The following is a 25,732-nucleotide window of genomic DNA, read 5'->3' on the forward strand; positions in this document are numbered from 1 at the left end:
AAAATCAGTTATCAGATTTAGATAAAGGTAACTTAACTAGATTCTTGGAAGATTCAACACAAGAATATTATGAATGTGCTACATTGCTAGTTTCGTTTATAGTTGAAAAAGATATCACAGATATTATGAAAAGTTATTTCAAAAATATTGATCTCCAATTTAGGGGATCTAAGATTCGAATATTTCCTGATTTCGCACCTTCTACCCAAGATAAACGACGGGCTTTTCTCACTATGAGATCTCAAGTGATTACTCTAGGTTTCTCATATATTCTTAAATATCCCTGTAAATGTGTTGTGAAAACACCAAAAGAATGTTATATTTTCTTTTACCCCGAACAGTTAAAATCCTTCTTGAATGCAAGAAGGGTAATTGTCACCTCTGGAGAAAAGCCTTAAGTTGGATCAATATTGGAAGGATGGCTCTTAGTCTACGCAAGGCTAATTACTTTTGAATTTGTTTTTCCTTCTTTATAATCTTCCTATATTCAATGCCCCCAAGACTATTAGATTTCAAAAAAGAGGAATGATTTTTCACTGAATATGACTTGATATAAGCATGATTGGTGTATTTTCTTTCTTTACATAAGCGTTAAAAGCATTTCTATTTACGTGTAAGTAAGTTTGTTTGACTTGCTTTGTAACTTGTAAAAGGTTAAAAATAAAATTGAAAAAGAAAAAAAAGAAAAGAAAATGTAACATCATGTACAAGGTACCGATGATTATACTGGGGCACAAAGCAAGAAAGATATTTGTTAGTATTTTATCCTCCTGTTGCAACCGTCCCTTCCTGACGGCTTCACTCTGCCTACCTTTCTTTCTTTGCACCTCCTCTTGCTGTGGATGGACACCTGGCTGCCGCGGCATCTGCCTACCGTCCTCTCCGGCACCCAAGCCGGACCGGCTTGGGTGCTGCCTCCTGCCATGCTCCGCTGGTACCTTAGGGCACACCCACCGCGCAGCCCCCACTCTTATTTCCTACTTGGCGCGAACCTCAGGGGCGTCCCCCTGTGATGACATCACACTGCCCGGATATTTAAAGCCTACAATGTTTGCTAGCCTTTGAGTTAGCAAGGAGAATCTTACGGATGGGATTCACTCTCTGTACCCAGCTACTCTGCCTCTCCAATTTCCAATGGACTCTTAACGCTAACGGGGTACCCGCTCCTCGGGGGCCTCACTTGCTTTTCAGGTCACTATCAGGAAACCGGTACTCGCTCCTCAAGGGCCCATGTTCCCTGACTCGCTGCCTGCTCCTACCTTCTCTTCTGCCTGGAAGGATTCGCTATCTTCAACACCAGTGAGTACTACCATCTTCAACTCAGAGCTGTTCCCTGGAACCAGGCACTCGCTCCTCGAAGGCCTGCCTCCGTTCCAGCCCTAGTGCCATCTCCTATGTGGAACCGCTGTGTGAGAACATCACCTTCAAGTCTCTCAGCTCTCAGGGATCAGGTACTCACTCCTCAAGGGCCTGCTCTCCCTATCCTGGGGTTCTCCATACTGGGGCTTTGTGCATATTCCACTGTACTCATTATTCTCAGTTCTCTCCACTACAGCATTGCTACCGGAGGAGTCGCTGTTCCAGCGCCTGAGGGATTCTAGCCCAGCCGGGCTACTTCTGCTGCTCACTACTGCCACCTCTGGTGGCTTTATAACATTGTCTAATAAAAGATCAATCTCTGTGTTTGTGTGTCCTAAGCTGAGCCTGACCTGTGGACCCTCACGGGACATCCCCCCGTGGGTGTAGTCAGCTGCCACAGTGTCCAAGGGTCCACCCAAACCTCACTAATTATAACACCTCCATCTGTTCGTTTTGGCCAGGTGGATGGTAGAACATCCCTGCTGCTATATTCTTCCCCATCACATATAGAAATTCCACTCAGAGATTTAATGTTTGGGTATTTGCCAAGTAATTTGGATTGGCTACTGTAGTAAACAGAATACTGGGCTTGATGGACCCTTGGTCTGACCCAGTATGGCATTTCTTATGTTCTTGTTTATTATGCATTAGTCTCCTGCAGGATAAGTGCCTTCCCCCCCAACAAGTTGATCCACCTTAACATTGCAATATAAAATTTTTACCCCTGGTATGGCACTACCCCATTGGTTATCCTCCTTCCACCAGATATCTGAGATGCCAATTATGTCTACCTCTTCATTCAGTGCTATACATTCTAACTCTCCCATCTTACTATTCAGACTTCTGGCATTAGCATACAGACATTTCAAAGTATATTTTTTGTTGGAATTAACAATCTGCTTATCAGCTGACAAGGGTAATTTGGAATCTTTTAACTCAGGCGGTTCTTTACTTATAGGCACATGGGTTACTTTTGCTTTCATTGGAACCTAACAGGATATCCTAACTTTTCTTAAGATATAACAAAATCAGAAAAGGTATAGAGAAGGGTGAGGAAAATGATAAAGAGGATGGAACGATTCCCCTATGAGGAAAGGCTGAAGATTGCAGAGCCTGTTTCTTATCCTCTGGTAATCAAGGGACTGGTGACTCACCCCGCTTATTGGCCATTTTCTCCAGCTCATTCCCAAATAAGAATGAGCCTTTAAAGGGCAACTTCGTAAGATTAGAATTTGAGGTTGTATCAGCCAACCAATTTCTCAGACATAGCTGATGCCTAGCCGCTATTACTGAAGCCACCCCCTCTGGCCAAAGTGCGGACCAAATTGCAGCCTGGCATCTGCCAAAAGGTGGCTGCTGGTTCCATCACTGCCCTGGAATTTACACCAGATTCATTAATCTCCTGAGAAAGCAGCAATCAAGAGCGAGCTACCAAGGAACAATAGGAAGCTATCTGTAAAGTCATTCCCATTGATTCAAAGGCCTGCTTAAGGATAGCCTCAATTCTCCTATCCTGTGTATCCTTCAAGGCTGCTCCCCTTTCAATGGAAATAGTCGTCTGCTTGGTAATGGCACACACAAGTGCATCCATCTTTGGAAAATGCAATTGCTTTCTCGGAGCTGGATCCAGGAGATACAGACTGTCCAAGATTCGTCCCCCTTTAAAATTAGCTTCTGGGATACCCCATTCAAGATCAATTAATTCTTGAATGGCATCCATAATAGGGAAGAAATATGAGGCTTTACGCAAGGAAACTGAATGGTTTTTCTTTGGCTCAGACATGGATTCAGCCTCAGGTATTCCCAGCATCTTCAATGTCTGGGAAGCGAGATCCAGTAATTCTATGAAAGAAATGAAACACAGTTCCAATCCTGGAGGAATCTTCCCATCCTCCAGGGAGTAAGCCATGGTCTTACTCCCTGGAGGATGGGATCGTGTACCCTGATATTTATCCACAGCGCCAGGCATGCGGGAGTTCACCATCTGTGATGCTGACTGGTTAAGACTGGCCAGGGCTGAGGATTGCGCCTTGAAACAATTGTGGCCAATAAAAAGCAGAAGGATCCATGCCAAATCCAGGGGGCAGGTATCCTGTGCCCACGGAAATACTTTCCCCTGCTGACAAACCAGTTAAGGGAGCTCCAAAATTAGGTGACCCTTTTGGCAGCTCTTTTTCTATTCCTGTACCAGGCTGGAAAGATCTGGGCTTAGTAAAATCAGATGGAGGCAATTCTTCCTCAGCCTCCAAACAATGCACACACAGATTAGAGGAAACACCAGGATGAGATGCCTAAATATGACAAGCAATGCACAGGGCACGGCACTTAGGTTTTTTCGCCATCAGCCTGTCAATACATCCTAACAGGCATCTGACAATAGGGCACTCAAAATATTAGCCGCTCACAAATAAGGCACACCATACTGTGCCGACATAAGTGCTCAAAGCAAACTCCCTCCAGGATGTTCAGATAAAACACATAGAAGAGGCGCATGTGCATTTGTGTGCGTCCAAGTGGGCAACCCAGTAGGCGCTCCTATGCACCGAACTAGGTGCCCAACTTGGCACCCAACTAGGTGCATAACCAAGTGCACAACGAGCCGCACAGCCGGGTGCACCAGCATGACCCAACGAAAACTGAGGAGTGCAGTCTTTGGCGCACAAAACCATGAGAAAACACTGCTGCGTCCTACCACACAGCGAACTAGACAAGCTTTAGACGGGGCCTAGCTGATTTGGCTGCTCAACCTGCCAGGCTGACCCCATCCCCTGAACTGCACCGGAGGTGGGAATGACCATTGGATCATGCGCTGAACACAGCGGCTGAGATATGAACCTTGGGAGACTGATGCAGTCTGGTATTATCTCTGGAGGATGAATGACCCTTCTTACGAGGCTGCTTGGGAGGACTTATGTAAGCCATTATCATCTCCCTGCTGCTACCATCATGCATTGATAGGGAATATCATCAGTGATACATGGCCTTTGCCCATTGCTCAACATTTCTTATCTCTGATACTGGAGCCGATGCTGGAGAACCTTTTGCATACTGCAGATGGAAGAACTGTAAAGTATCCCTCCATTTAATTCTCCTAGCAATACTGGACCATGAGGAAGAATGATGCTCCACCAAAAGTAATACAACACCAGCAAATAATGCATCTAAAGAGTAGCAAATCACCTGGACCGGATGGTATGCACTCCAGGGTTCTGAAGGAAGTCAAAAAATGAAATTTCAGATCTATTAGTTAAAATTTGTAAGCTATCATTAAAATCATCCATTGTATCTGAAGACTGGAGGGTGGCCAATGTAATCCCAATATTTAAAAAGAGTTCCAGGGACAATCCGGGAAACTATAGACCAGTGAGCCTGACTTCAGTTCTGGGAAAAATAGTGGAAACTATTCTAAAGATCAAAATCACAGAGCATACAGAAATCTAGTAAGCATGGATTTACCCACAGGAAGTCTTACCTCATAAATCTGCATAATTTTTTTTGAAGGGTTAATAAACATGTGGATAAAGATGAACTGGTATACACACACACACATACATATTCACAGTATATACAGATACACACAGCAGACATATATTAAATATATAAAATATGTATGTTTGTGTTTGTTTCGCTCTCTGTTTGTCAGGGTGTGAGGTGTCTGTGTATCTGGATGCAGAGTGTCTGCCTCTAGGCCCATGTGTAAGTGTGATATGACTTTTCGGCAACTTGAAGTGAAACAAAATGATGCTTTCAACTATTGGATGGCAGCGTGGGAAGGTCTGGGTATAAATTTTTGAATTTATGCAGATGTCATCTTTTTTTTTCCAGTCAGACACTCCATTATCTCTGCCATGAAATAACCAGAGATTTATTTGAATATAATAAAGAAATGGCTATTCCATAATCGTTCATCTCTAAACCTAAAAAATGTAGAAATTGTTTTTTCTGTCCAGATGAACTGTTACCGTGTAGTTACCAACTCTTTGCTTTGATGGACATGAGATCTCTTTTTCCCCTGTAGTTAGAGACTTAGGTATCTTACTAGACACCAAGCTTTCCGTGTCTGCTCATATTAAGAAACAGATCAAAGTCAGGTAGTATAAATTAAGGATACTAAGAAGATTAAAACCACATTTAGAACCTGGTGACTTCCGTTTTACTCTTCAAACTCTTCTATTTGTACGACTCGACTATTATAATTCCCTGCTGCTGGGAATTCCTTTGACTATATCAGATCTTTATAGTTATTGCAGAATTCAGTGGCTAGAGTCTTAAGTTTATCAAAATATGATCACTTAACACCTGTGCTATGTAAGCTTCACTAGTTGCCAATTCATTTCAGAATCCAGTATAAGATGCTGATGCTGACAAAAAAATCATTTAGAATCCTGAGATGGCTTGGATAATCTCTAATCTCCAGTATACATCCTAACGTTCTCTGCAATCAGCTGACCGGGGTCTGTTGATTGTTCCAACCATCACCTACGGATGGTTTGGTATAGGGCAATATCAGTAGCTGTCCTATTAAATGGAACACTATGCCTGAAGCACTGTGAATAATGGTTGATGTAAAAGCATTTAAAAAGTCTTTTAAAAACGTGGCTTTTTAAATTAACCTTTGAAGAATAAGAGAGAGTCATTGGGGTGAAAAGTTGGCATAGGTCAGTGTCAGTAATTTAACTAAGGAGAAGCAAAGGTATGGTTGGGCTCGATGATGAAAGTTGGTTGCTAAAGTTGTCTGAATATTGTTTTATTTTTAAGTATGATTTCTCTCATGTGTATGTTTTAATGTAAGCCGTCATCTGGGGAGTATGTGGCTAAGAAAGACTTTTTAAATAAAGATTACAGAGACTTATAATTAAGCAAAAATCCCTAATGGACGGGTATTTTCTTAGAGTTAATAAACTGTTTGCTGTAGTTAAGAGCCATGCTAAGATGAAAATTCTATTTATCTTATAACACAGGATGATTTATTATTCACTAATTAATATGATTTCCAAAATATTTAAATGGACTGATTTATTTATTTAAAAACTTTTCTATATCGTCGCTAAGTTATGTACCATCGCAACGGTTTACAAATAGGCACAAAATAAGGTATATATAGGTAGTTTATCGTACATTCTAACAAGTGCCAGTTAAGAACGGTTACAATATCATTAATAAAATCAAATTTTTGGGTAGTGGTGGATTAGTCCAGGAAAGTTATTTGAGATACTTTTATTTCGGTCTACTTCTTAACTGTATTATGTATTTATAATATTGTAATGTCATTTATTCTTAGCTGCACTTTTCTGTATTTTCATTCACTCTCTCCCACTGTTTCTTTTGGAAAGGCTTGCTTATAGAGCCATGTCTTTAAGGTTTTCTTAAAGGATTTGATATCACTCTGTAACCTTAGTTCAGTGGGCATTGTGTTCCATAGGATGGGCCCAGCCAGTGATAAGGCCCTTTCTCTTACTTGGGTTAGTTTTGCCAATTTTACTGTATGGATTGTTAGTAGTGCCTTGTTAGCTGAACCGAAGGTTCCTTTGTGGGACATGGACTCGTAGGGCTGTGTTTAACCAGTCTGCTTCTTTACCATATATTAATTTGTGTATGGTGCATAAGGCTTTGTACTTTATCCTGTATTCGATCGGTAACCAATATAGTTCTGCTAAAGTTTCTGTTATATGGTCCCTTCTTTTTTTTCCTGTTAGTATTCTGGCTGCAGTATTTTGAAGTATTTGGAGTGGTCTTATTGATGAGCTGGGGAGTCCTAGTAAGAGTGCATTGCAGTAATCAGTACTGGAGAAAACAAGTGTTTGTAAAATTGTTCTGAAATGGGCAGGTGTGAGTAATGGTTTCAATCTTTTAAGGATCATGAGTTTTGCGTAACCTTCCCTTACTTATAAGGATATGATTTCTGGATCCATTATTACTCCCAGATTTCTCACTTTTTCGGCTAGTTCTATTTTCTGGTTATTTCCTAGAGTTATTGGGGTTTTGATGATTTCAGTATGTCTTCTTTCAAGGTGTAGGAATTCTGTTTTATCAATGTTAATAACCAGTTCCATTTGGGTTAGTAGTTGTTTTATTATGTCAAGGTACATGTTTGCTAGCCCTAGTGTTTTTTCAATTGTGTCATCTATTGGTAGAATTAACTGAATGTCGTCAGCGTAAATGTAATGAATTATCCCTAGGCCTGCCAGTAGATGACATAGGGGCAGCATATATATATTAAAGAGGGTGGCAGACAGAGCTGAACCCTGAGGTACTCCGGTTTCGAGTTTAAGTTTTTTTGAAAGAGTGTTTATCTGGACTTGGAAGAACCTATTGCTGAGGTAAGATTTGAACCAGTTAATCGTTTTGTCGCATAATCCAATTTCTTCTAGTCTTTTAAGTAATCTTTGGTGGTTTACCGTATCAAATGCTGCGGATAAGTCTAGCATTGTAAGGATGTAGTGTTTGCTGTTGGTCCGCGGCCGGGAGGTGAAAAGGGCCGGCCCTCTACCTCGCGGCCCTTTTAAAGGGGGCGCCGCGTCATAGGCCCGCACCGCTGTCGCCCGCCGATGACGCGGCGCCCCCGTCTGTGGCGCGTCATCGGCGGCGCGCCTGTCGCCGCTGATGACCCGCCCCTCCTCCCCTCACCTCCCTGCTCCCCCCCCCCCCCGGCGGCCGCCACACCTCGCGGGTGGCGCGCCGTTACGGGGGGGCTCTGTCAGTCGCCACGAGCCTCCCTATTTCTGCACTGCTTTCTCTATTAATTTGGCTATTAATGGGAGGTTTGAGACTGGGCGGAATAGGAATAGACAAACTTTTCAGTTATATCTTTTGGGTGGAAGGTTTTTTTTCCAAATATTTAATCAATAATAGACTTCCATCATGTAATAAAGCAAATAGGGAAGGTTACACTAACAAAGCATTACAAAAAAATAGCCTATAATCACCTGTAGCAAAAACATTCACACTATATAATAAAGAGAAAAAAATTGAAAGAATATAACTGTATGAGTAATATAGGATAACATTAAGAAATCCTCAAAGACCTAACTCCCAAATCCAGAGAGAGTATAAATCAAAAATAAATTAAAAAAAAAAATCAGGATTTGCTCCAATTTGATCCCTCCTCATCCTACTGTTTTTAGAGGCTTGGTGCTCTACTGGCCAGCTACATATTACTTTTTATTGTTATGTTTTGAAACTCTGATTTCCTACTTTAAATCCACTGCTCCTCACATAATCCATTATAAATATTTATAAATCCTGCTATGAAGGTGATATGAATTAAGTAAACGCAGCGGCATAACATCATATATGGTATCACTCTTAATACAGTGGCTCCTGGGGTTATGGCGCATAAAATTTTAATTACAAAAATCACTCACTTGTGTGACTTATGTATGCAAATCAATAATACATAAGGAGGATTATTATATTGGAAAAAAAGAAACCCCGCGAACGGAGCGAAAGGTGGGCTTGCGGAGGCCAGTGGAAGACCCGGGGGAGACCTACAGTAGCGAGTGAGTCCGGGGACCACGCGGAGAGGACCGACCACGTGGGGAGGCAGGACACGAGCCCCGATTCCAGTGCTGTGAGTTTTGGCCAGCAGGAGCAGAGCACCAAGCAGCAGGAACCAGACGCTGTGGCCACGTGAGTAGGAGAGACGGAAGCAGAGAGGATACTTGGAGAAAGCAGCGAGAGGGCAGTCGGCAGCCGGTACAAGGACCCGGGACGGAGCCAGCAGTGACACAAGGACTCGGCCAGCGCCCCCTCCCCCCCCCCCCCCCGCGGACGGCAAACAGTGAGTACAACAGAAATAACAATAACAATAATAAAGCTAAAGGAGTTTCGTGTGTGGATTAATCACGAGCATGCCGGGCAGAGGAGCAGCAGGAGCACGGGGGGGAGCACGGCAGCGGCGGGCCGTGAAGCCACGCGGCAAGCAGGCGGACCCTGCCCTTGGCGAAGGGAAGGGCAGAGGGGGAGCCCCGAAGATCCCGAGACCGCCGAGCAGGAGCAAGAAGGGAGCAGGACAGACGGCGACGGCCCGGGGGGAGAAGAGTCGAGGCAGGCGGCAGCAGCATAATGCAGCCCCGGCGGGTCAGGTCAACCCCGGAGGTCTCACGCCGCAGCGGGAAATGGGAACGGGCGGAGTGCCGCAGTGGGGATGGCCCATGTGGACAGCGATGGGGGCAGGAGCCATGCCAGCGATGGGTGCAGGGGCCATGCCAGTGATGGGTGCATCGGGCCCATCCCCGGAACCATTGACCCAAGGCGGCCAGGGCGGAAATACATACAGCTCACAGCAATGGCAGCAACACATGTACCCCCCATGGTGGCAGGTACCACCGCCATGGTACGGCTCGGTAGTCGGCGGAGCAGCTGCTCCACAGGACAGTGACTCCGGAGCACAGAAATCGGCCGGGTCAGCGCAAACGCCCGGGAGGACGACCAAGAAGGGGCAACAACACGGAAAACGAATCGCGGTGCAGGACAAGAGCAGAGCGAAAGCGTCGGCAGGGATGGACATTGGCGAAGGCGCCTCAAGCTCAGACGAGGAGGGCGGGAGCCAAGCGCCAGAAACACAACCAGCAGTAGCGACGCAACCAGAGACAACAGTGAGAACAGGCGGTGGAGAACGGAACACGGAAGGACCAACAAAGAGAAAGGGTAATAAGAGAAGGAGGCCCGACAGCGAATCCTCCACTAGCTCGTCAGAGGACGAGACAGAGGGGAGTGGAGCGGAGGAAAGGTCCGCGGCGATGGGTCAGCGGGCAACCACGGGCACGTCAGTTGCAACGGCGTTACCCCCGTTAGCCGACCTATGGGAAAGTGTCCCGAGAGATTTGCGTAGCAGAATCAGAAAAAGGGAATACATCGATATCTTCTCCATTTTAGAGGGCAGGAAAGGGGCATCGGAGAGGAAGAGGAAGGGAAAGAAGAATGAGAAGAATGGCGGGGAAGTTAAGGTGGCAAAGAATGTCATTAACTGGGCCAGAGCCTACCTCAGAATGATTAGCGTAATAGGAAGGGAGGACCCATCCCAGTATGCGCCCATGCTTAACTATGCGGATGCGATACTCGAGGCCTATAAGGAATACCAAGGGTGGTGCTGGCTAAATTACGACGAGCAGTTTAGGGATAAGATGGAGGGTAATAGGGGCTTGTCATGGGGAACACAGGACGTGGGCCTGTGGTTACGGCAGATGACCAGTAAGGTACTCGATATAGGAGGATCCCACGCAGCGGGAAAGATAGGCATCGGAGCGGCAACGCCGGGGAGTAGTTCATGGGGCGACGGCGGGAATGCCAAGGTGTGGGGAGACGGTAGCAATAGCAAAGTCTGTTGGAGGTTTAACAAGGCGGGATGTACCTTTAATGACTGCAAATTTAAGCACATATGTTCCATCTGCGCCGCACCACACCCGGCGAGCAAATGCACCAGGAAGGGTCACTGGCCCGCGGGGAGTATTGGCGGAGGCGGAAAGCAATGAGGCGGTGGGGAAGGCATTCTCGCCGGTGAAATTGGCAATGATGGAAGAATGGCTGGCAGCATACCCCAAGCGGGAGGAGGCTGCCAGGCTTAGGGAGGGTTTTCGCGACGGCTTTAAGATACCGTTTCAAGGGCGCATCAGGAGCGCAAGCTTAGGGAATGCCGCCTCGGCAGGGAGACATGCGGATATTGTTCACCTGAAGGTTATGAAAGAAATTGAGATGGGCCGAATGGCAGGTCCATTCGTGGACCCGCCCTTCCGGGAGATGATTTTTTCACCATTGGCTGTAGTACCTAAGAAGGAACAAGGTGAATTTCGGCTAATCCAGAACCTCTCATACCCTCCAGGTGATTCGGTTAACGATCACCTGCCAGAGGCTGCATGTAAGGTACAATACACATCTTTCGATGCAGCCATTGCTCTGGTAAGGCGATGCGGGCAAGGGGCAATAATGGCCAAGGCGGACATAAAGTCCGCATTTCGGCTGCTGCCCGTGCATCCGGATAGTTTCCCGCTCCTGGGTTTTCATTTTAATGGCAGATATTATTTTGATAAATGTATGCCGATGGGGTGTTCCGTATCTTGCGCATATTTCGAAATGTTCAGCACATTTCTACATTGGGTATTACAAAGGCGGGCAGGGAACAGCAATGTGGTACATTACTTGGACGACTTTTTGTTCATAGGCCCGGTTAACAGGAACACTTGTGCGAAATTGCTAGCCACATTTCAGGACTTGGCACAAGAGTTCGGGGTCCCGTTGGCACAAGAAAAGACGGAGGGTCCAGCGACCACCTTGTCATTTTTGGGCATAGAGATAGACACCCAGGCTATGACGTCAAGATTACCAGTGGAGAAGGTGCGCAAGCTACGGAACATGCTTCGACAGACATTGGCATCCAGAAAGATCACCCTGAACAACATGCAATCCATAATCGGAAGTCTAAATTTTGCGACCCGAGTCATACCAATGGGGAGGGCTTTCCTGAGACGGTTAGCAGACGCGACAAAGGGAGTAAGGCGCCCGTACCACCATATCAGAATAACACAACCCATCAGGGCGGAAATGGCAATGTGGCTTCGTTTTCTAGACAATTTTAATGGCGTATCAATGTGGCAGGAAGAACCGGTTTCAAATCAGGACTTAGGTATATTCACGGACGCGTCCGGAGGTTGGGGCTTCGGGGCGTATTGGCAGGGCGCTTGGTGCGCGGCCCCATGGCCGCAGGGATGGAGGGATGGGGGTTTGGTGAAAAACATAACGTTCCTGGAGCTTTTCCCCATACTAGTAGCAATCACAGTGTGGGCGCACAAATTGCAAAATAAACGCATAGTTTTCTGGTGCGATAACATGGCAGTAGTGACGGTACTGAACAGGCAGGCATCCCACTGCACGCGCGTGGCAGATTTGCTTAGGGAGGTGGTGTTGCAGAGCTTGCAGTTGAATTTAACATTAAGGGCGAAGCACGTACCCGGTGTCCGGAATCAGGTGGCAGATGCGTTATCAAGGGCTAAGTGGGATCTTTTTCGCCAACAGGTGCCGGAGGCAGAGGCGGAGGGAGTCCCAATACCGGACCACCTATGGCAGATTGGAGCAAGGTCGGGCAGGGATTGCTGAGGGCGTCGGTGGCCCCGGCGACCTGGAAAGCGTACTGCAGGGGTTACGCTAGGGTGCAGGAGTTTCTCCAGGGGCAAGGTGGTACGGTAGGGATAGTGAGGGCGGAACAAGTGGTCCAATTCATAGCATGGGCAAAGGAGTCGGGTTGGTCCAGAGGGGCCACGATAAACCACTTGGCGGGCTTCGCCTTCTTTACGAAGGCACAGGGCTTAGGGGACCCGCTAAGTTTCTTCATAGTGAAAAAGTTATTGACAGGCTGGCCAGGGAGGTGTCATGGAAAGGGGATAAAAGGAGACCCATAACGCACGAGGTATTGGTAAAAATGTGGCATGCGGTTCAGCAGGTGTGCACCGAGCCATTGGAGGCAGCATTGTTTAGGGCGGCCTTCTGTACGGCATTCTTCGCCGCCTTAAGGATGAGCGAGCTGGTGGCACCATCCAAGAATGATGCTGGTAATAACGGCCTATTATATGGCAACGTGCAGGTGCACGAACGGTCTGTCAGGCTTCGGATACACAAATCCAAGACCGATCAGAAGGCGAGAGGGGTGGATATACAGCTGGTGAAGGCGGGGGCGCAGGTAACCTGTCCGGTAAGGAACATAAGAAATTACGTGCGCGCCAGGCCTAAGGGGGGGGACCACTTTCTGGTCCACAGGGATGGAGTCCCGCTGACCAAGTATCAGTTTACAGCGGTGTTACGCCTGGTATTAGAACGCATAGGTTTGGATCCGAGGGAATATGGAACTCATTCGTTCCGGATCGGGGTGGCGACTAGCGCGGCGCAAGCGGGGTTGCCGATTGAAACCATTCAGAAAATTGGGCGATGGCAATCCGCAATAGTTAAGAGATACGTGAGGCCGGATTCTGTGCAATCAGGGAACTAATTCTGTTAATTTCACCCGCAGATGCATGGAGCCAGTTGAAGGTAGCATGGATAGTGGGACACTCCTTCGTGAGATGGGCAGCCAAGCGGGCGCAGGAAAGGACATATGGCATACATTTGGGCCTGGCCCCGAAAGGGGTTAGGCTAAAATGGATGGGGAGGTCAGGGATGAAGTGGACCCAGCTGTTGACAGAGCTGCATCGCAACTTGGGACTGTTGCGTCAACCGGACGCGATAGTCATACACCTGGGGGGAAACGATATGGGGGACCATACAGCCAAACAGTTAATCGACAGGATAAAAGGTGATTTAGCAGCGATCAAAGAAATGGCGCCAGGAGCTATTCTCATATGGTCGGACATCATACCAAGGATAAAATGGCAGGGCAGCAAGCTATGGGGAAGGGGCAGAAAGAAAATTAATAGACAGGTGGGGTTATGGGCTCAGCAAAATGGCATACATCCAATTAGGCACGAATGGGCAGACGAGCCATGCGCGGGCTTATATCGGACAGATCAGATACACCTGTCTGACATTGGCTACGATATCTTTAACAACGCCATACAGGAAGCGTTAGAGCGGGTTTTGGTGTGAGATAGGGGAAGTTTGGGTGGGCCGCAGCAATGGGGGGGGCCCGGGACAAGTTGGCACTGTCCCGGGCTGGTGGCGGGGGTACCCGAGCCGGAAGGTGGAGGGGGACTTCGAGGACAAGGTCGGGGCGGACCGGAAGTCCTCGGGAAAGAAAAGGGGCGTGTGTTGGGCGTGGGCAGCCCGGAGGAATGGCCCCCTGGCTATGGCACGGCGGGGGGCCGAAAGATGGTGGCGGACTGGCTTAACACGGCGGACGCCTGTTTGGAAGCCCGGATTACATGATCGGTGAACACTGACGGCTCGGGTGCCGGAAATTATAATATGTTAATTTGTGTTAATGAAATTAATAAATGCTGCGGCCTTGTTTTCACCAAAACGAAGTTTGTGTAATATATTGGGGTCCGGTAAAACGGACGGGGGAGGCAGGGGGACGGACACGGAAGTGCAAGCTGCCCATGTTAATTATGGGCACACTAATCTTTTCAGTGCTTATACAACTTTGATGTTCTTATGGATCATTTGGTGTGACCTATATACACTTTTGGGCAAGGACAAATGATGGCATAAACTACATGATCTGAATTGCAAGTAGTGTGTGTTCTCCAGGCAATCTTGCAAAGTAGGCCACTTAATGGCTATGCTTTGTGTCTGTCTCTCTTTCTTACTTAAATTTTATGAGTGTTACATTTTGTAACCTGCCTAGAAGTGTTGATAGCTGGGAAAGAAATATTTTAAATATATTGTCTACTGTTCAATATAAAATCAATTACCATAATACAATGCAAATCATTTATTGCACTTTTCAGTCTGCAGGGATGAGCCCTGAATCTTACTAACTGTACATGTAGCCAAAATGGATTCTTTGGCATCAGCACAAACTGGACATAGCCTTTTTTTCTCTGCACTCTATATGCAGAGGTGATGAACTTTTCTGATCAGGCAGCATACGTGCTGGCTTATCTGTGCTGCAAAGACAGACCATTTACAGAGTCAGCTGCAAATAAAGAAGACTATCTTCTGTATACACGCAGAGAACACAAAGACAATGGAAGATGTGCAGGATTGTGAGTAGGTGTGTGTGTAAAACAGACACCCATGGGCCCCCAGAGATGAGATTTATGGACCTAGTAGCAAGCCAGCCAATCGTCAATGAAAGAGTTATTAATTAGGTGTCGGCCATGGGTCCTATTCGAAGTTACTCTGGCCTGAATATGACCCAACAGAGAGGACAAAGAAGTTGTCCTAAGCAGGGAAGAAGGAACAAATCACACCTCTAAAAGTGGACCTAATTTCATATGCATTAGCTCCCTGAATACTGCATATCTAAGCCCTTAAAACAGCAGTGAGGCAAGAAGAAAGGCGCTCCGCCATGAAGATCTTCTTTACCATCAAGAATGTGGTTCCTCAGAGTACAATGCTCAACACCTCCCTGCATTTGGGCTCACTGTGATCCAGATTCTCCAGAGGCTACAGCACAGCATTGAAGTCTCCCTTTCCTGCTACTTTAGCCTAGGGCTGAACTTGACTTGTGGTCCTTATGGGTCAAAATGAGCCCCCACCTGACCAAGCAAAGTGCTGAGACAAGCAGTGTGTGCTTCCCTGCAGCACAGAATGCTTCCGTAACCACCAAAAACCTCTCAGACAGATCAGAAACATCTGTAACAGTAGTGAGATTTGGGATTTTTCTCCTAGCTTCCATCTGGAGACAGACAGGATGTTTAGCTATTTTCAGATGCAAGGCCAGGCTATTGTGAAATGTTATTGTCCTGCTGATGTTCTAGTTATCTGCTAAGTATATTTTTTTGTACTCTTTTCTAGTAATAAATCTTTTTCCCTGACAATCACTAAGGTGTTGTGACAACTCCTGGTATAAACTATATTCCTAAAACACAAATATTTATTACCTAAGGCAAATAGCCTTGTGTAAATCTCTAACATTATCAGATTGCTGACAAAAATATATAGTGTGGGTAATAAAGCTAGGCAGCTAATCCCAACAAATTCATGGATCCACAGATATTTTATATAGACACAACACAAGCTCCAATATAAGACTATATTTAAGGTTATTGGTTGTTTATGTAATCTGGTCTATGTGATACAGCAAGTTATACAGTTTAACAGTTGGATTTTACTAACTTCTTCTGTATTATAGCCATACTTTTGTCTCACAGAAGTTACACTTATGCAAATCAGGGATACAATCTTTCTAAGCGGACATCAAAGCAAAAACCCAAAGTTACTAGAACCTGTTATTGTAAAAATAAAAAGTGCACTTCTATCATCCTTACCTTCATTTCTCTTTTCTGTTTGTATTGTGTCATTTTCTTCTTTTTTATGTTTTGCTGCTATTAACTCACGTTTCAATTGCCGTACTTCTTTCCGCAGTTCTTCGCTGCAAAGAGAATATTTACATGAGTGCATAAACTACTGAGAAAGTGAAGTCACTCAAGAGAAAGACCGAGGTTAATTTAATGGGTAATAAATCTCAGATGTAAACATTGAATGCAGTGACTCATTTCATATTCACTTGATATAAAGAACTCTGTTTAAAAGTCAGTTTGAACCTTGAAAATTCGTCTTCCCATTAGCTAAAACAAGAGGAAAACAAGCCTTCTAAAAGTCTATCCTCAAGCACTCCAAACATAGACAAACAAAATAAGGCTAGAACTTACATTGATTTATTTTATTGATTTAGTTTTCTATTGCATGATAAAACACCACTTCGTAAATAAACTTAGAACATAAAAAAATTGCTTCTTAGAGATATACGCCTTGCAGATTTCCTGTCCTATGTTATAAAAATATAGTTGATTACTCTTGTGAGCTATCAGCTTGACATTTTAGGTACTTAAAGAGTTTGTTGCTATAATTTTCTTCTATGATTCAGGCTTGGCTCTTAAATAAAGGTAAAGTGGAGAGCATCTCTAGTGCAGTGAAACACTGGCAGGGCAAGCTCCATAAGGAGAAGCAAGCTTGCGTAAATTTTCCCTTTTTCTATATTTTATTATTCTATCATTACACATTTGATCATCAAGCTATTGGTGATTTTTAGTGTTAGTATTGCTAGCTCTAAATAAAAGAGTTGGATTGTAAGGCAGATTTCTCTAAACTTGTAATTTAAAGTCCAGATTAAAATACAGGTAAAGTGTCATTAGCTGAAATTAAAAGCTAGACAGAGAACGATTTAATTTTAAAAGCTATTGTTAAAAGAAAGGTTAGGGCTCCCTAGCATTAAATTTAAGAAACAGGGTTACAGGGAAATGTAAAGTTGTTTTGCTTGAATTTAAAGGCTAGGGTTAAAAAAATGAGTCTATTTATTGCTAATTTGAATTAAAAGCTAGTGGAACACTGGCAGAGTAAGCTGTTGCAGGTTATCATGAGAATTAGGTTACGAGGGAGGAGACTCAGGAGCTTTCCTCTAGGTTGTAATACCTTAATATCACAAACTTGGGAGGCTAGTAGCATTAAATCCTTTTTAATAAATCCCTAGTATCTAAGGCCCCCATGTTTAAACATTCCCCTTCCCTTTAAAGATAAAAAGAGAAAGATAGCATTTCAGCAGCAGGATGGAAACTGTCGAGGTTTTTGTGCTGAGTGTGACGTATAATTTTCTTCTGTTTGGGAGAAGTAATATGTGTTTAACATGTAGAAAGAGCAACTATCTCAAAAAATGAGCAGTCTCTGGAGATCAGAGTTGTTAGAATTAAAGGAGATGAGTCAGATACATACAAAAAGTCCTTCAGAGATACAGTGGTGCAGGTCTACCTCTTGGCAGCCTCCACTACTTTAGAAAAGCAAGATTCAGGAAGGAAAGCATCAATTTGTAATCACATAGCCAGATAATATATTATTTTCTCACACCAAAGAGGTCTCTCCAGGGATGTGTGCCCAGAAAGATGGGAATAGGACAGAACATAAGAACTTGCCATGCTGGGTCAGACCAAGGGTCCATCAAGCCCAGCATCCTGTTTCCAACAGAGGCCAAACCAGGCCACAAGAACCTGGCAATTACCCAAACACTAAGAAGAACCCATGCTACTGATACAATTAATAGCAGTGGCTATTCCCTAAGTAAATTGATTAATAGCCATTAATGGACTTCTCCTCCAAGAACTTATCCAAACCTTTTTTGAACCCAGCTACTCTAACTGCACTAACCACATCCTCTGGCAACAAATTCCAGAGCTTTATTGTGCGTGGAGTGAAAAATAATTTTCTCCAATTAGTCTTAAATGTGCTACTTGCTAACTTCATGGAATGCTATGGTTCTCTGGCAATTCAGTCGATAGGAAAGTAGATCGCTTGGTTAGGAGAGGCTAAGTTATTCACATGGTAACTTGCCTGCCTGATGCATTGGTAGTGAACCTCATTCTTCACATTGCTAGGATTTTGGAGAGTGCTCGGCAGGAGTCAGTTGTCATGTACCTTGGCTACCAATGACATAGGAAAGTGTAGGAGGGAAGTTCTGCATGTCACATTTAAGATTCTAGGTAGGAGACTAAAGTCCAGAATATTTAAGGTGGCATTCGCAAAGGTTCCTAGTTTTACAAGCAGAACTCTAGAAACCAGCTAAGCTCTAGTACCTCACTACATGGATGAGACAATGAAGCAGGAGCGTTCCATTAGGAAACCTTTTGGAAGAAGGGGGAACCTACACTAATGAGATAGATGCCATTCTGGCTAAGGTGGAGTCTAACAATTATAAAGGAAATAGAGAAATTTTGAAACTAAATCCTGTGGAAAAGTTGACAGTTGTGGAGAAGCACATGGTTTGGAATGAGGTTCTCTCCAAACGATACTGTTAAAGCATGGAATAAGTATCCTTATAAAAAGGACCTCCTCATAATAACTGCTGGATATTTCTTTGAAGCCACCTGGACTGGGCACAGTTGGACTCCATAGATTCTGGTCTTTGAGGACCATTTGAATTACCCAGTATGGCAATTCTTCAGTTTTTGTTACTGACAATCAGGCCGATACAGTACAGTGCGCTCCGACGGAGCGCACTGTACTGTATCGGCCTGATTGTCTGTAACAAAAACTGTACTGTACTGTACTATACCGGCCTTGGATGCGCGTTTTCCCTTACTCCTTATTCAGTAAGGGGAGGAAAACGCACGTCCAACCCGCAACACCTAATAGGGCCCTCAACATGCAAATGCATGTTGATGGCCCTATTAGGTATGCGCACGGGATACAGAAAGTAAAATGTGCAGCCAAGCCGCACATTTTACTTTCAGAAATTAGCGCTGACCTTTGGGTCGGCGCTAATTTCTTCCGGCACCGGGAAAGTGCACAGAAAAGCAGTAAAAACTGCTTTTCTGTGCACCCTCCGACTTAATATCATAGCGATATTAAGTCGGAGGACCCGAAAAGTAAAAAAAAAGAAAAATAAAAAATTTTGAATTCGGCCCGCGGCTGTTGGGCCGAAAACCGGATGCTCAATTTTGCGGGGTCCGGTTTCCGAGCCCGTGGCTGTCAGCGGGCTCGAGAACAGATGCCGGCAAAATTGAGCATCGGCTGTCAAACCCGCTGACAGCCGCCGCTCCTGTCAAAAAGGAGGCGCTAGGGACGCACTAGTGTTCCTAGCGCCTCCTTTTCCCCGTTTTTACCGCATCACCTAATTTAAATACAGAATCGTGCGCGCCGGGAGAGCGGGCGTTCGTCCGCTCTCCCGTGGACTTTACTGAATCGGCCTGTATATTAACCCAATACTACTTTTGACTAGCTTGAGAATAAAGTTCTCTTCACTTGACCTCATGAAGGACATATATTGCCTATAAGATAGTTACATACTATTAGGTTAATCTACTAAAGTGGTATAATCAGGACTTTTAGCCTCTCATTAATACCTGAAACATGGTCATTACAAGGGTAGCAAAATCTGGCCCTTGCAAATTCCCCAGTCCCAGCAGAATCAAAGGAAACCAAGAGGAAGTGGAAACTGGTTGGGTGCGTAGTGTTCCAGCTCGTTATCTTCCCCCCACATGGCAATTAAGAGGCAGGAAGAGGAGTGTGGTGATGCTTCATGATGGGTCTTCCTCCTCCTCCAGCCTGGGCCCAACTGGTGATTTGAGCCACAAACACTACAGGGTCCCAATCGAGTTTGGCCAAAGTGGCAGGAGGCGGCAGATGTGGCATTAAGTGTTGCTCTTTTCTTCCTGATTGGCTGGGAGATTATCTCAGTCTAGAGAGGAGCGGGAGAGTAGAATATTGGCCATGTGAGAGAAGAGGAGGAAAAAGAAGAGGGAAAAGAAGAGACTGAGGATGGGTATGGAGGGAGGGGAAAGGAAGACAGAAAGAGGATGGAAACAAAAAGGGAAAGAGAAAGAATGTACAGGAGAGAGAAAATGAAGGGAGAGAGAAAAGATGGGAAGAGAGGGAAAGGAACAGGGTGAGGAGGAACAGAAAAGGTTGGGTGATGAAGCTATAAGAAAGGAAAAGGCATGTGTGGGACTGGGATATAGAGTGATGAGAGACTGGAAGGAGGAATAACTATAGGAAAGAGGAATAACTATAGGAAGGAGGAAGATAGTCTGGAAAGAAGACAAACAAATATTAGATGGGTGGAAGCAGGCAAGAGGAAAGGTACCTTTAGGATGAAAAGAGACTGCAGTGAAAGAAGTTAGAAGAAAATGGAGAAAGAGGGGTTTGAAATCTTTGGCAACAGGGTGGATTAGAAAGTGAGGGAGCAGGGCTTAATTGTCTGATATCTCCCCTCCCCCCATTTAAGAGTCAGGTGTCTGGGAAAGGGCAAAGGGGGGGGGGGAGGGCACCAGGTTTTATTGTTGGGGCAGAGGGGGGTATTTACAGGACCTTGTGATCTTTTTAATTCTGTCTCCCTGGGAGCATCACCAGGTGCATTAGCCTGCCAATGTTCCTGGAAGAAAGTTAGCTACACTTCTATGGAGTAGCTAACTTTCCCAGAGTAATGCAGGTCGCAAAGTTTTTTTGTAAGCTGTGCTGCTGGTTACTACGGTAATTTACTGCATTGCATGCAATCCAGTTCAATATATTACCTTGTGTTGCACCTGATTTATTTTTTGGGATAAACTGCAAAATTTCCAAACAACATACATTATTAGCAAATTAATGCAATTGTTCCAAAGAATTGCTGAATCAAAAATCTTTGCCACAAAAACTACTCCTGAGCCACCACAGGAAATAGGGACTCTGGATATAATCGGGGGGGGGGGGGGGGGGGGGGGGTTGTTCATGGTAACCATGCAAAACAATTGGGAGACTTTTTTTTGCAGCATCACCTATTCACAATATTTGGGGCGATATCGGTCAATAGAACCTGTTAATGATTTTACATATTGTGTTACTTACTTTATTGAAACATGCAAACTTTTTTTCTGTTAATTTTTAAAGTTATTCTGCTTTTGTCTTGAAATCTGACTGCTTTCAGCCATTCTACCTTTTTTTTTTTTTCTAGTGCTCCCAGGAAGTAAGCCAAGATGCATTTCTCTCATTGTCATCCGAATGCAATTTTCCTTGCAGGGTAGCATTTCCAAAAAGGCTTGAGAACCTCACTCATAAGCCAGGGTATGATTTCGGTCTTCCAGATTAAGTACTAATGAACTTTTTCATAATTGCACTGTGTCAAAGAGAGCCTCTTGGTATAATAAGTGCAGGCAACATAAGGAACACTTGGAAGTTCTATTAATTGGGACAATTCCTTGGTCTTTGAGTACTTTGCTCTGTACATGATAATCTTCTTTCACACAACACATAGAAATGTCATTACTAAGCTATTCTGTACTGTTAGCAATATTGTTCTCTTTTCTCACAATGCCTGTTTTCTTGCATCAAGCTTTTTATGGGCTGACATGGCAATGTCCCAGATGATCACAACTTTTTCATTCTCTGCAATTCTGTCAGGGTCATAATCCCAGAGTTTTTCTGGTACAGTGATGTCATATTTATATAGCTTCCAGTGGATGAACTACCTTATTGTGCTTTTCTGTATATAGGCCTTCTGATAACAGCACATCATACCCAGGGATAATAATATAATTGTTACCAGCTTTGTGCTACAAAATCTACATCTCTCGGTTTTACCTGTCTTTTTTCTAAGCTGGCTGTGAGCCGTGTCCATAATCCACTGTCCAATGCTGCAATTATCAATCTCTCATCTTTAGATTTAAGTTTACCTCTCCTTAGCTATTCCTGTATCAGATTTTGATCTACATATGATTGCTAAATTAACTGTTTGTATTTCCTACAACATTTGTGCTTTTGCCAATTGTTTTTCCTTCCTGGCTGGTATACTTTTTAAAGAAATGTATCAATTGTTTTTCAAATTCTGTTACTGATTTCCATGTGTGTGCTTCATGGATTCTCACTCATTCCTTCTATTTGAAAGTTTATAACATTTTTAAGATGGAGAGTGTTTGTGGCCATTCACGGTCATACTTCAGCACGTTTTGGGTATTGGGGTATGTTGATGCATTTAACAATGCCTGAAAGTTGCTTTGTATATATACTCTTTCTATAAGGCTCATACCTCCTCCAGCTCTTGGAACAGTGCCTTGAAATATACTGGTTCTTATAGATTATTTGGCAGGCAAGGAGGAGTTTTCTTATTTTAACATCCAATTGGTTGAGATCTTTCTGGGGCTAGATGTCCTTTTGTGGATTACAAATTGGTTAAAAGACAAGAAACAGAGTAGGATTAAATGGACAATCTTCTCAGAGGAAAAGGGTAAACAGTGGAGTGCCTCAAGGATCTATACTAGGATCTGTGCTTTTCAATATATTTATAAATGATCTGGAAAGGAAAATGACGAGTGAGGTAATCAAATCTGCAGATGATACAAAATAATTCACAGTAGTTAAATCACAAACAGATTGTGATAAATTGCAGGAGGATCTTGCGAGACTGGAAAATTTGGCATCCAAATGGCAGATGAAATTTAATGTGGAAGTGCAAAGTGATGCATATAGGGAAAATGACCCATGCTGTAGTTACACAATGTTAGTTCCATATTAGGAGCTACCACCCAGGAAAGAGATTTAGGCATCATAGTGGATAATACTTTGAAACTGTCGGCTCAGTGTGCTGTGGCAGTCAAAAAAGCAAACAGAATGTTAGGAATTATTAGGAAGGAATGGTGAATAAAACGGAGGATGTCATAATGCTTCTATATCGCTCCATGGTGAGACAGCACCTTGAATACTGTGTTTAATTCTGGCCGCCGCATCTCAAGAAAAATATAGTTGCGTTGGAGAAGGTACAGAGAAGGGCGACCAAAATGATAAAGGGGATGGAACTGCTCCCTATGAGGAACGACTAAAGAGGTTAGGGCTATTCAGCTTGGAGAAGAGACGGCTGAGGGGGGATATGATAGAGGTCTTTCAAATCATGAGAGGTCTAGAACAACTAAATGTGAATCGGTTATTTACTCTTTAGGATAATAGGAGGACTAGGGGGCACTCCATGAAGTTAGCAAGTAGCACATTTAAAACTAAATCGGAGAAAATTCTTTTTCACTCAGCGCACAATTAAGCTCTGGAATTTGTTACAAGAGGATGTTGTCAGTGCAGTTAGTGTAGTTGGGTTTAAAAAAAGGTGTGAATAAGTTATTAGAGAAGTGCATTAACTGCTATTAATCAAGCTTATGGAATAGCCACTGCTACTAATGACCATCAGTAGCATGGGATCTTCTTAGTGTTTGTGCACTTGCCAGGTACTTTTAGCTTGCATTGGCCACTGTTGGAATCAGGATGCTGGGCCTGATGGACCCTTGGTCCGACCCATTATGACAATTTCTTAAGCTCTTATGTACTAACAGTAAAGGAAAAGAAGTATGACTGGAACTGTGAGGCTCACTGGCAAAAGCATGCACCTACATCCACAGGCACGCGCTCGAGCTATCTTGTACAAATCACAGCAACATTTTAATAACAAAAAGAAAGGAAGGGAAGATTTATGTGCACAAATCAATTTGTGAGTATGTAAGTCTGGAGAGCAGATAAGGCGATGACAAAAGTTAGAAATGTTGCTGGGAATGTGTGTGTACTTTTGATATGACTGTTTGTGCCATCCTTTGCCAGCTGTTTCAGTTATTTTCCCTGTCTGCCTCTGCATGTATTGCTCTATCCCAAAGCACTGGAATGGTGCAGGATAGGGGAAGGAGTATTGCAATGGAGCACTGGTCAGCATTCAAAACAGTTCAAATAATTTCTAACAGCTTCTCATAGAAAGCAATGAGGATTTTTTCTTTTTTTTTTTTTACATGCTTAGTTCTCTGAAAATATTGATCCAATGTTTCTGGTTTTTGACCTTATCTGAGATATTCACATTTTCTTCCTATGTGCCAAATTATGGTGAATTTCCAGTCCTTTTTTTGGAGTCATTGTACCTACAGACAGATGGACATTGATCCCTTTTACATAATTATTCCCAACATTTCATATGAGTGGAGAAGTAGCCCAGTGGCTGCGATTCAGGGAAACCACAGTTCACATCCCACTACAGCTCTCTGTGACCTTGTGTCAGGGTTCGCTGCACACCGGCAGCCTGAAGCAGGATCATCTGGGAAAATCAGGAACTGGATCTAACACAGGATCCGGAACAGACATCAGGTAACACATCAAGGCAAGGTCAGGAACAGACATCAAGGCAAGACAGGACAAGGAGCCATCAAAGCAAGGCAGACCACGGAGGACCTGGATCGGGAGAGGTTAGAGGCAACTGTAGAACCCAATCCGAAGGCAGACATCAGGACTGGAAACAAGGAACAAGAAGACACTGACCACGAAGCCATCAATACACAGGAGACCATGGTGGACCTGGATCAGCAGACAGAACACAGCAATGTGTAAGCTAATCCGAAGGCCAGTAGCAAGTGAAATGAGAGTCCTTTTATACTGCAGGTTGTAGGCAACTCCCTGAGAGGAGTTTGCCAGGACCGCCCCTTGCTGGCCCTATAACTGGGGTAGAGAGCTGCGGGCCGGCCCCTAGGGAGAAGGGCGTGGCCAGACAGGAAGTCCAAACAGCCGAACAAGCCACAGGCAGGCCTCAGGAACAGCTAGGCCTCCCAGGCCCTGGAGCAAGTCCTGGATGGTGCACAGGCGAGGCCCTGGCTTCGGAGCGGCCTCTGGAGGAAAGGTAAGATACCTCCTGTAGCGCAGCAACAGGGGGGATCATAACACCTTGGGCAAGTCACTTCATCCTCCATTGCCTCAGGTACAATCGTAGGCCTAGATTTATCAAAATGCGAAAAGTATCGCATGCGATAGCAAAAGGGGAGTGTTTTATGCTAATAGACAGTTTATCACAATTTGCACTAATACCTATGCGAAGAGCTAAGTTAGCGCAAATTGCGATAACGTTTTCACACTTTGCGATACGTGCCAGACCTGTGTATTTCCTGCATACAACCACTGGGGGATCATTTTTAATGGTCCCAGGGAGCTCAGATTGGGGGGGGGGGGGGGTGGGGGAGAGGAAGAGAGAGAGAGAGACTAGCCATAATGCCCTCTCCCTAGATAGGTATTTATATCCCTATGGGAGGCCCACCTAGTAACCCGAGGTGAGGTTTAGGGGGTTAGGGGCCACTTTGACATTCAACGTGAAACGTACGAACAGAACAGTGGTCTCTTGTGAAGATTTGATGACCTTCGGAGAGAGGAAACTCACCCAAAGATGAGATTGGTGCAGTGTTCTCTCCACCTAGCTTGATGTTACCTAGGTAGAGAGTCCATTGCACCAATCTCATCTTTGGGTGAGTTTCCTGTATCAGGGGCATGGAATAGTGTCAATGAGTTTTTGAATGAATATGAAATAAAGCTGGTA

The 25,732-nt window shown here is 44.5% G+C and overlaps 1 protein-coding gene across 4 annotated transcripts in view; it reads right to left on the minus strand.

The window, feature by feature from the left end:
* The window catches only part of CWC27 (CWC27 spliceosome associated cyclophilin), a 398,702-nt gene that overhangs the window by 205,736 nt on the left and 167,234 nt on the right, over positions 1-25,732 (minus strand). For all 4 annotated transcript variants that reach the window (XM_029576322.1, XM_029576298.1, XM_029576314.1 and 1 more), the window contains exon 11: positions 16,218-16,321. In XM_029576322.1, coding sequence (XP_029432182.1) covers positions 16,218-16,321 — 104 coding nt within the window. The remainder of the gene's footprint in view (positions 1-16,217; positions 16,322-25,732) is intronic.

This window comes from Rhinatrema bivittatum, chromosome 1 (assembly GCF_901001135.1).
Source record: "Rhinatrema bivittatum chromosome 1, aRhiBiv1.1, whole genome shotgun sequence".
Taxonomy (NCBI): Eukaryota; Metazoa; Chordata; class Amphibia; order Gymnophiona; family Rhinatrematidae; genus Rhinatrema; species Rhinatrema bivittatum.